The sequence below is a fragment of the Crocodylus porosus genome, unplaced genomic scaffold, assembly GCF_001723895.1.
Source record: "Crocodylus porosus isolate Cpor-Errol unplaced genomic scaffold, CroPor_comp1, whole genome shotgun sequence".
Classification (NCBI taxonomy): domain Eukaryota; kingdom Metazoa; phylum Chordata; order Crocodylia; family Crocodylidae; genus Crocodylus; species Crocodylus porosus.
The window spans coordinates 25,409,399-25,420,727 of record NW_017728886.1 but is presented as its reverse complement, the minus strand read 5'-3'; the positions used below and the strand labels follow the sequence as shown (position 1 = coordinate 25,420,727).

The 11,329-nt window shown below is 38.8% G+C and overlaps 1 protein-coding gene across 6 annotated transcripts in view; it reads right to left on the bottom strand.

Moving 5' to 3' along the window:
• ARHGAP12 (Rho GTPase activating protein 12) overlaps positions 1 to 11,329 on the bottom strand; it is a 128,391-nt gene that overhangs the window by 21,071 nt on the left and 95,991 nt on the right. For all 6 annotated transcript variants that reach the window (XM_019531085.1, XM_019531111.1, XM_019531120.1 and 3 more), the window contains 2 exons: positions 10,363 to 10,424; positions 7,644 to 7,725 (listed from right to left, as the gene is read on the bottom strand). In XM_019531085.1, the coding sequence (XP_019386630.1) occupies positions 7,644 to 7,725; positions 10,363 to 10,424 (144 nt within the window). The remainder of the gene's footprint in view (positions 1 to 7,643; positions 7,726 to 10,362; positions 10,425 to 11,329) is intronic.

Below are 11,329 nucleotides of genomic sequence, written 5' to 3'. Positions count from 1 at the left end.
CAAAGACCCAGCCAGGGGAACCTGGGATTGGGCTTACCCTGCACTGGCAATAAGGTGTGATAAGATATATTCCACAATCCATAACCCACATGCCACATCTGCATGGCAGGAGGTGCGTTTGTGCAAATCATGCATTAGATCCCATTGTTCCTTTACCTGCACATGTACAGGAGCCCTTAATTTGCACCAAACAGAAATCTGGGCCTAGTTATTTCTTGCACATTGAACTGACTGGAAAAGTGATTCACTCAATACCTCTTTATAATCTTATTACATGGCTAATAAAATATGCAAACACACTCTTATATTTGCCTACTGTAAAGCCTAAAAAAGGAGATCACAATCAAAACTGATTATAGTAAATGAGCTGTTGGCATCCAGATCAAGTCTTTTGTATTTTAACTAAGGATGCAGACAGAAATTATATTTTTCAAGTGACCTGGCCCCTGACAGCACTCTACAGCCAAGGTCACATATGCATGGCTGCAGAGCACTTTAAAAATGGCCAACTGGATAAAAAATTAACTCTGGTTAAAGCAAGTACCACATTCAGGTGCTCAAAAGCTGAGTGCTTAGGGAACCTGTGCTTTGCACAGGTGGTGGGGTTGGACGGGTGCCCTGCCCTGCACCTCCTGGACTGTCAGGGGGAAAAAAGCAGGACCTCCCAGCTGCTGAATGGCCAGAGCTTGGGGGGTGGAGAGGACGGGAAACAGGATCCCCCTCACCTCACAGCCTGTAGGAGCCAGATCGGACTCCTAAGCAAGAGGGCTTCATTGCTGCAGTCCACCCCCCCAGTTCTGGCCATTCAGCCACCTCCTGGGAAGCTGCTGCAGTGCCCCTGCCTGTTGGCTTGGGATGGTGGAGACTATCACAACCCAACAAGTGAACACTGGTTGGGGTGAGGGGAGACAAGGAAGGGAGTCTGACTCATGGTACTTTATGTAAAGTGTCATGGGTTAGAGTAGGGCCCTAACATCTGCCTGCACCCCGAATTTAAAAGTTAACAGCTCTGTTTCCTCTCCTCTGGGGAAAGCTAAAAGGTTCCTTCCACCAATATTCCGTCTTAAAGGAACCAAAATTTTTGCTTTATTGGCTTCATCTACAGCAAAGGGGAAAAAAAAGAAAGAAAACTGAAAATAGTTTTTGGAGTTTTGTATTTGAGCTTAATCATTTACATTGAAAATGTTTGAGAACTGAAGATAATTGGTTTCAGAATAATCTGACTACTTGCCCTTAGCCATAGGCTAACAGTACAACCTACAACTATTTAATCCTTTTCTGAAAATATAACATTTTCATACTTATCTTCACTATATAAAAAGAAAGCTATCCTTATAAATTCATATGGCATTTGTAGAAGTTCTCTGAATGCTGTGGAATAAGACATCTCTGATCTTTTTACAGTTCCTCTGAAATGGACATCTAGGGTATCACTTTAGGCATCGCTTAGCCATGTCATCATTATGTATTTCAATTACAGCTAGAATTAACCAATTTCAAGCACACTGGGTCAACCAAATGCACATAAAATAGTTTCTAAACATCCTAAATTAGTAGTTAGAAAGAATTAGGCACATAGCCTAAAATTTGTTAAACCGTATTATATCATGCTCTTCATTAGTCAATACACTAGTGATTCAAATGATAGGTAAATTTTGGATTACAACTTCAGTACTGATCACCAGCACAAGCCTTAACAATGAATTTCAAGCAAAAATAACAAAATACAAAGAAAACAAAGTGTTATGTAAAATGGTATGAAAGTTAACTCAACAATTCTGGGCCAAAAAGACATTTCAAATTTACTTCTAAGATTAATGGTGAATAAAACTGTATTATGAGTGACAAGAGGCATGCAACAAGAACACATACACTGATAGCTGAAACAGGGTCAGAGTTTACATAGGTGACAGCAGGCCGACGACTGAGAGCATTTTTCCAAGAAGAAAGCAGCGAAAGCAAGAGCTCAGGAATTGAGCCCCGTTGGCAAAATGACTTGATGAGAAAAAGGAAGAAAGTGATGAAGTCACAAAACAATGCACAAGAGAATAAGCAATTATGTAACCACTAAACAAGTACTAAACAAATTATTTCCTAACAAACAATACCATAAGTAAATTTAAACATGTGTTTTTAGAACGCATGATCAAAGATAACAAAACTTCATGTATATAAAACACAGTCTTCAAAACCAACTCTCCTTTGATATTTTAATACACAACTTTAATCTGTCCATACAGAGATATTTATTTGGTTCTAATACTACACCCCAATGGTAACATAAAACAAATATTTTTTACTCTATATCTAGCTAAAATGTTTGTTGCATTTATGTTAGATCACAAACCAATTCACAGCAGTTTTTCAGAGAATACTTCAGAACCTGTTTGTTTAGCACAGTATATATACCATGTGTAAGTTCTTACAGTGTTGGTACTATAACTAAACAGTGTTGTGCCAGTGTTCGATAATTCACTAACAAATTAAACAGATTTTTGCTATCAATGTACAGTTGCAATTGGGTCTTTTTTGTCCAATGACTAGATTTGGATGCAGCTCAAAATTAAAGTTTGTGACCTGTGCTCTCTAAACTAGAGCAGGTATTTTTTATTGAATGGAACTACTGTTGTGTTACAGATTTGAGCCAGTTTCCAATCACTTATACTGCTTTGTGTGTAATTTCTGTCCCTAGTTGCTTCTAAGTTATTCATTTGTAATTAGGAAGATCATAAGCATTATGGCTGCTTGCAGACGTTAAAAAACAAACAAACAAACAAAAACACACGCTTTCCTGGAAGAAGCAGCACATTACTTCAGCCTGCCTGAGCAGTGTCTGTAAAGATCAGGTACTTCAGCAGGTTTTTTTGGCACTTTCAGCTAAAGTTGATTCAATCAGCTATTAGCTAAAAGCACCAAAAAAGCTCCACTAAAGCGCCCAATCTTTAAAGATGGCCAGCGAGCTGGGCTGAAGTAATGAGCTGCCTCTTCTGGCATGTGCAGGCCTCAGCGTGGGAATGCACCAAGTATAAAATAAAGTACCGTTTTGTTTTGATTTTTTACATCTGCAAACACCCTGTATTTTTAACTACCATAAAGTAAAACCAGATTAGTATGTACCAGTACTACAAGTATGCTTTAAAGGGGAGGAGTCATCTTTATACATAGTGAAGACTAAATATCAAAGTTCACAACATGCAGTCAGGGACATACCATTTTCCTACCTTCTAACTCAGCTGTCAGCTAATGCCGAGAAGGCAGAAAGGTTAGGATCTGCTTTCTTCCCAAGTCTAACCATTTTACTGAACCTAGCTGAAGCAAAACCACAAGCGAGAGGCTGTTATAAGAGTGAAAAATCACTCTAATGAGATGGGCACTCACCATAGGGAGGTGGTGTTGGAACCCATATTCAGACATGATATGTTCTTGTGGGAAAAATGAGATAGATGTCTGAACTCACTATTTACAGTCTTGTTTGTTCTTTATAGAAGTAAGAGGGAAATGGATCTTTCCATTAATGGAAAATTTTTAGTACTAGACTAACAAAGAAAAAAACAATTTGGCTCCTGTCCAGCTGATAACCTGTCTTTTACTCTATAGGTGTATTTGTGCTATTCCAAAGAATAATGACCAAAATCAAATAGAATTCCGTTTTTACTTTTTTTAAAATTTCTATTAATTTATACTGTTTCATTTTATTTTATGCATCATACATTAGGTCCAATTTTCTTTTTATTTGTTGTGATATTTTATACACATTTCTTTAGTTTTGCATTGAAAAAAACATTAAATAATGTAGGCAGGCAAGGTTCTTTGTGTGAATCTGATATCTTTTATTAGACCAACTTAAATAGTTGGAAGAGAGTTACTGAGCAAGCTTTCGGGTTCAAAAACCCTTCATCAGGCTAAGGAAGCTTCAGCAGTTGGTGTGTGCTCTTCCTGGATGGAATGAAAATTAAGGAGGCCGGAGGCTGGGCTGGTCTGCATACAAGACAGGTAGTCAGTGAAAATGTAGATTGAGGAGTCAATGAGTGAGAGAGAGGTGGGGGTGGAGAGAGAGAGAGAAGGGGGATGAATAGTGGAGAGATACCTGGGGAGTCAGATGTCAGGCAGGTTATAATGCGTCATAAATTCAATGTCTATATTTAGTCCATGATTTTTAGTATCCAGGAGGTTGATGAAGTGGAGTTCATAGGCTCGTCTCTGGGAAGTGTTTTGTAAGTTTCCTTTGAGGATCAGGACTGAGAGATTGGAGAGAGAGTGGTTTTCTTGTGAGAAATGTGGCCCCCAAAGGTAATTGGGTATTCCTGTCTTTGATAGATTTCTGGTGTGCATTCATTCTGGTGCGCAGTTGTTGTCTGGTCTCTCCTACGTATTTTCCCTCAGGGCATTTGGTGCACTGGATGAGATGTAATACATTTCTGGAGGTGCAGCTGTAAGATCCAGGAATGCTGATGGCTCTGTTGTGGGGTGTAGTAATTGTGGGGGTGGCGGAGATGTGTTGGCAGGTTTTGCATTTCTTGTCATGGCATGGTCTGGGTCCTTTTGGTGTGTTCTGGGCTTGAGGAAGTTAGCTTCTGGTGATGAGGTTAGCGAGGTTCAGTGCTTGTTTGAAGGCTAGGAAGGTGGCTCTGGGAAGATCTTTTTAAGAGTAGGGTCTCTTTCTAGTGTGGGTTGCAATTGAGGTTTGAGGATTTTCTGTGTCGGTTCAAGGGAGGGGTGATATGTCATAACCAGTGGTGTGCAATTTGTGGGGGGGTTTCATCTGTACTGCAGCAGTTCTTCACGTGGTATCTGGGTGGCTCTTTCAAACGTGAAACCCATCTCTCTAGAGGAGTGTCCCTGTTGGGTGGAACCCACAGACCAACATACATATCTGCACAGAACCAACAATCACCCTAAACACACCAAAAAGGCTGTGATATACAGCCAAGCCCTCAGTTACCAACAAATTTGCACTGAAGAAAACACCCGGGATTGCCACCTCACCAATCTTAAAAAGGCTTTCACCCAACAAGGACACTCCTCCAGAGAGAGAGATTCCATGTTTGAACACATCTACACCCCACAACAGAGCCATCAGTATTCCTGGATCTTACAGCTGCACCTCCAGAAATGTAATACATCTCATCCAGTGCACCAAATGCCCTGAGGGAAAATACGTAGGAGAGACCAAACAACAACTGCGCACCAGAATGAATCTATCAAAGACAGGAATACCCAATTACGTGTAGGGAGGGGCACATTATTCACAAGAAAACCACTCTCTCTCCAATCTCTCAGTCCTGATCCTCAAAGGAAACTTACAAAACACTTCCCAGAGACGAGCCTACGAACTCCACTTCATCAACCTCCTGGATACTAAAAATCATGGGCTAAATATAGACACTGGATTTATGACACATTATAACCTGCCTGACACCTGACTCCCTAGGTAGCTCTCCACTATTCATCCCCCCTTCTCTCCCCCACCCCCAGCCGGTCTCTCACCCTTTGACTCCTCAATCTACATTTTCACTGACTACCTGTCTTGTATGCAGCCCAGCCCAGCCCCTGGCTTCTTTACTTTCATTCCATCCAGGAAGAGCACACACCAATTGCTGAAGCTTCCTTAGCCCGATGAAGGGTTTTTGAACCCAAAAGCTTGCTTAATAATTGTTTTCCAACTATTTCAGTTGGTCTAATAAAAGATATCAAATTCACGCAAAGAACCTTGTCTGCCTATGCCCTTAGACCAGCATGCCTACAACTGACACCCCTGTAACATTAAATAATTTAAGCATTTATGTACAATTTTCTCTTTATAATTAAGTATGCCAATTGCATATACATTTCCTAAGTCTCACAGGCTAAGTACAGACAGTTAAAAAACCCAAGGCTAAAATCGATTCAACGCGGTGGCCTAGGCCAGAAGCCAGGGGACACTAGAGCACACCTCCCTGCTCAGTTGGAGCAGACAGCTTGGACCAATGTAAACCCGCCCCCACCCTGCAAGACGGGATTTACAGGGGAGATGGTAGGGGAACAGACGCTGGGGGACTATGAGATAACTTGAATTTGGAGGGGATCTGGGACAGAAGTTCAATAAACCGATTTAACCTAAATCAGTTAAGACTGATACTATGTCCATCCAGGTTTATCTTAGACTTATTTCAACCATTTTGAAGCAATTTATGTACACTGAACTTCTGTTGTGTTACAGATTCGAACCAGTTTCCAATTACTTATATTGATTTGTGTGTAATTTCTGTCCCTAGCCACAATGCGCACACACACTCACACTCAATTGAATTTGCTCCCTTTATTTTTTTGTGCGTGTTAAATTGGTTTTCTATTTCCCCTTCTGCGCACTCTCCCTCCAGTGTCTGCTACCAATGCATACTGCAGTACACACCTCAATGTCCACTCTCTACCAGTGTAATCTAATTAAATATTGCCTTACTCATTTTGCTCTTCTGCTTTTCTTCCACCCCCTATTTATTTAGGCTTTCCTTCCTAATACCTCCTGGTCCATCCCAATTGCTTTAGACCTCTCCTACTGGTATTTCTCTGAGGTCCTTACTCATTTCCTGCAACTTTCCACTCTACTTAAGTACTGGAGTTAGCAACAGAAGGACAAGAACTGATGAAATTTCTGATCTCTTGAAAGGCTTCAAAAATACTGTCAATATCAATTTGCTGCTCAGAAATAGCCAAACAGCAGAAAGAAGACAGAACAAAAAAGCTCCAGGGAGCATGAACATGCCAGTCAAATACAATCTCTGTTCATCAAACTGCTCTTTAGACTCAAAATAGGGCTAGATATCGTTTAAAATATGAAGCTTCAGAAAATGTTTTGAAAGACTGCTTCTATGCCCAAAGTCAAATAAATTCATAGTCAGTGTAACTACAACTGTTACTAAGCTTGGAGTATATATAAATTGTCAGTCTCAGGGTATCATCAAACTGTGCCTCTCACATTGACTGTCAACTGGATATGAACATTTTACTCACAATGTACAGACACAAAACAAAGCAGAAGTGTGATAAAGCATGGATTATAATATGACCAAACATTAAAGTTCTGCCTTCTCCCTGGACTTTACCTGGTTTCACATTGATTTACCCATAAGATCCTATTATCTCATCAATTCCACGTAAGCCATTACTGATTATTCATAACTTCCAGTGCAATAGCAGGGAGGTTATTGCATCGTATTAACGACAGCACATTCAACTTGCCTTCAGCTGTGAAAATAATCTCTTCAAGAAACTAAATTGAGACAGACCAAACAGAATCCAATTTAAACAAACCCATTGGTGAGAAAGAGATCAAGGACATATTTGGTCTGGAGCACATTCTATCTTTCAGTTCAGGTCAGACAAACTTAAAGACACTTGAAAAACCTTTTATAAGTTTCTCATTTAGACCTGGTGAGTGATTCATAAGATATCCAGATACAAGGGGGGGGAAAAAGACATTTGGATTGCTTCTGATGCTGCATCACAAAATTGTATTTACACTACTCTCCTCCTCCCTTATTATTCTCATTTCTACATCCATAGATCTTGTTATTGTCAACCCTTCAGATGACAGCTGCAATATAATTTGCATAATCAGAAAGACAATTAAATCAAGCAAAGAGATGAATAGGCAAAGCACTTACCCAGCCAGTTCCACTTCCTTGGGTTTTAGTGAACAATAATGACGAACCTTGTAATACTGCCCATGATGAAGTCCAGTTTTTCCTACAATTAAAATGACTAATATTTGTATTTGTTTCCAAATAAAATGAAACGAAACTATTTCAAAATCTGCCCTCTGCTGAAAAGCTGACTTGCATGTTAATTAACAGTGTAATGATTGCAATGATCATTAGCAATATCAGTAAGTCTGAATTACTAATATGTTTACAGAGAGGAATTTGTATTAAATAGTCCCAAGCTGGCCAAAGTTTCCAAATCAAATGGACCTAAATAGCAGTGAAAGCTATCAGTTTCACTAGAAAAAAAACCCCACTGTATAATTATGCCCAAACTGCTAAATACTAAATAGATTATATCAAAACACTGCATCATTTTGAGATTAACAAGGCACTGTAGCCCATACCAGAAAAGAATCTAAGTATTCCACATCTGACACAAATTAACTTACATGTGTAATAAAGGGATATTTCTTTTGAGAATTTACATGCAGAAAAGAGAGGTGAGCTATTCCAGCAGCATAACAAATCCATACTTATCCTTCAGCACCCCCCCCCCACTGTCCCTTTATAGCTAAAAAAATATTTTAGTCTTCTTACAGATGTGGGGAACCCCTCCCCCCCAAAACAGAGATTTATTTTAAGATGGGCATGCCCTGGTGCTGAAAGCAGCACATGCCCAAAAGAGGCATTGCGTTAGCTGGACCCGGCTCGCCCAATATCTATATAGATTGGGCACTTCAGTGGGGCTTTTGGCGCTTTTATCAGCTGAATCAGCTATTGGATAAAAGTGCCAAAAAGCCCCGCTGAATCACCCAATTTTTACAGATGCTGTGGAGCCAGGTTGAACTAACATGCTGCCCCTTCCAATAAAGCGCATTTTTTTTCATGTCTGTCAGCACCCCAAAGTCCTTGTCTTCGTTGTGCAAGTATGAGCTAACAGTTAGTAATTTAGCTATTTTCAGAGATAAGATGGCCAAACTACTTCTTTCTAAGCAGAAATCCATGAAACTGAAGAAAACACTAGACCTAGGTCATTTCACTTCAAAGATCTGCCAGGAAAAAATGCATACGAGTTTAAAGATATTAACATTCAGAATACTGCTGGAAGAATACTGCATCAATTAACTGGAAAAATGTACTTATATATAGGTTATATACTTTAAAGAGGCTAAAATCTTCAAAGATCTGCCAGGAAAAAATGCATACGAGTTTAAAGATATTAACATTCAGAATACTGCTGGAAGAATACTGCATCAATTACTGGAAAAATGTACTTATATATAGGTTATATACTTTAAAGAGGCTAAAATTCCCAAACTTTTGCCTCAATACATCTGCGTATTTATTATGCATTTAAATTATACACTGTATGGGTGGCACTAAATAAAAAAATCCGAGAAACTCGGAAGAAATAACTCATCTAGTCTAAAAGTTATATACAATAGTTCATATTCTAGGCACACAGCAGATTGACACTCCTTCGGTAGCTTACTGATTTCTAAAACATTTCATCTTTCGTTCTTTTTTTTTAAAAAAACTTTTGTTCAAGTGAGAATTATGAACTAATATCCTTCAAATGCAAATTCTGTAGTTCTAGTGCCACGGGGCGCCTTTAAAATATGTGAACTACCTCCATTTCCCAACACAATTAACTATTTCATAGCTGAGCCAGCTGCTGACTGGCCCTATTTCATAGTTTGTTCCCAGAAAAATACCTGTAAAACAGTGTTGAAAAGTAAATTAAGCTTGGTACTGAAAAAAAATCTATCAAGGCCCCAAGCCAGGTCCAGATCAATCATCCAGGGAATGGGATGGCTCTGCTGGCAGTGACAGCAGCTCCAGCCTCTGTCAGATGCGTGTGGTGGCAGCAGTAACTCCAGCTCTAGCCAGATGCTCCATACCAGAGATGGAGCAACTGCAGCCAAACACAGATTTTGTGCCAGGGCAGGAACTCTGGCATGAAGCACTGGTGATGACTCCAGCTCTGGGTTTAGCACAGGTCAGTGGGGCAGGCAACTGATTAGCTGGGGCCACAGAGGTAGTGATAGCCAAAGTAGCTGGAGGAGGCCTGGGGCTGTGCCAGCCCTTGCCTGCCTTCCTGCTGCTGATTGCTGAAGACCCTGGGGTTCTACAGCAGCCCTCATCCCCTATTTCCAGTGGTCCCCTGGTAGCCCAACAGGCTGGATACAGCCAAACCTGGGGTAGAGCAATTTGAAAGGCAACAAATTTCTAGTTAAACTATCGACTTTTGCTGACATTAAGTGAATAATGGGTAATCACACCAAAAACTATTTAGGTGAACCTTTGGATTATTAATTGATCTAGCCTCAGGATATTATAGCAGCCAAAGTATAATTGAGTACTTTCAAGTAATACAAAGCTTCAGCAAGGGCTTTAGATACTAGAGTACCACTGTTAAAAGCCTAGTGTCTTCAGCCTATTGAGAAGATCATTAATATTGCAGTGGGGAAAATGCTGCATCTCCAAGTGAAACTCTGAGGCAAATTTACACAAAATTATAACAAATTCCACCTGGAAACAAGATATTAAAAACCTGTTTAGCAATAATTACTAATATGAAATCATAATATTTATTCAACTATTATTTACACTGATAACTACCCAATTCATATATCAATAAAACAAAGACCAAGAAAATCGAATTGAAGTATAGACTTACCGAACTTTTTTCCCATTTTCTGTAATTTTTGTCACATTTAATAATCCATACTTCTCTTGACCCTGTAGTATCAATTAAAATAACAATCGATAAATAAGAGATTCTTTAAGCCAAAACTTAACCCTGCTCCCTCCCTAGTAATAGGCTTCTTGCATTGGGAAAGTTTTGGCTTATCTCCAACATCCAGAGTTGTAATAAGTCTACTTGAATGTAACAAAAGGGGTAAACACAGAATGACTGTACAGAATTAATCATTACCATTTCATAAATAGGCAGCTTCCCCAAATCAAGACCTTACATATTCGATAATTAACTGGACTTAAATTCTTTGTCAGCCTGGTGAAGCATATTGGAAACTGAAGTATGTATATGAAGACATCTCTGTTGCTGACATATTTACCATCTTTATCCTTAAAACAAACAGGGTTAGTTGAAGAATTAAATAATTAACTGAATTTAGAGTTAAATTTATTTTAACAAATACCTCACATTTGAAAATAAGTTTTCTATTGGGTCTACAAAGTATTATTAAATTTAGCTTTAAAAAAAAAAAAAAAAAAAAAAAAGATAAAATATTTCTTTGATAGCCTATATATTATTTTCCTCTCAAAGATTTAACTATTAAAACTACAAACTATTTAGCTATTTTTTATGAATTAGAGCACTTGAAACATCTGAACATGTATAGCAATTTGCAGTTCAAATTACTTGACTCATTAGGCAGAACACGCCATTTAACAAAAGGTATGCCCTTGTAAGTACAAAGTTAAATGTTTTCAGATGTTATGCAAAATTAAGAATATATAAAGGCATATTTATAAAATAAATTAATTTATTTTATTAATTTATTCTAGGGTATTAATTTTATATAGGTACCATTAGAGAATGACAGAATTTCATCTTCATTCTACCCATACTTTCTGCCAGCTCACCTTAATCCAATTCAGGGGTTGGCAACATGGCACAT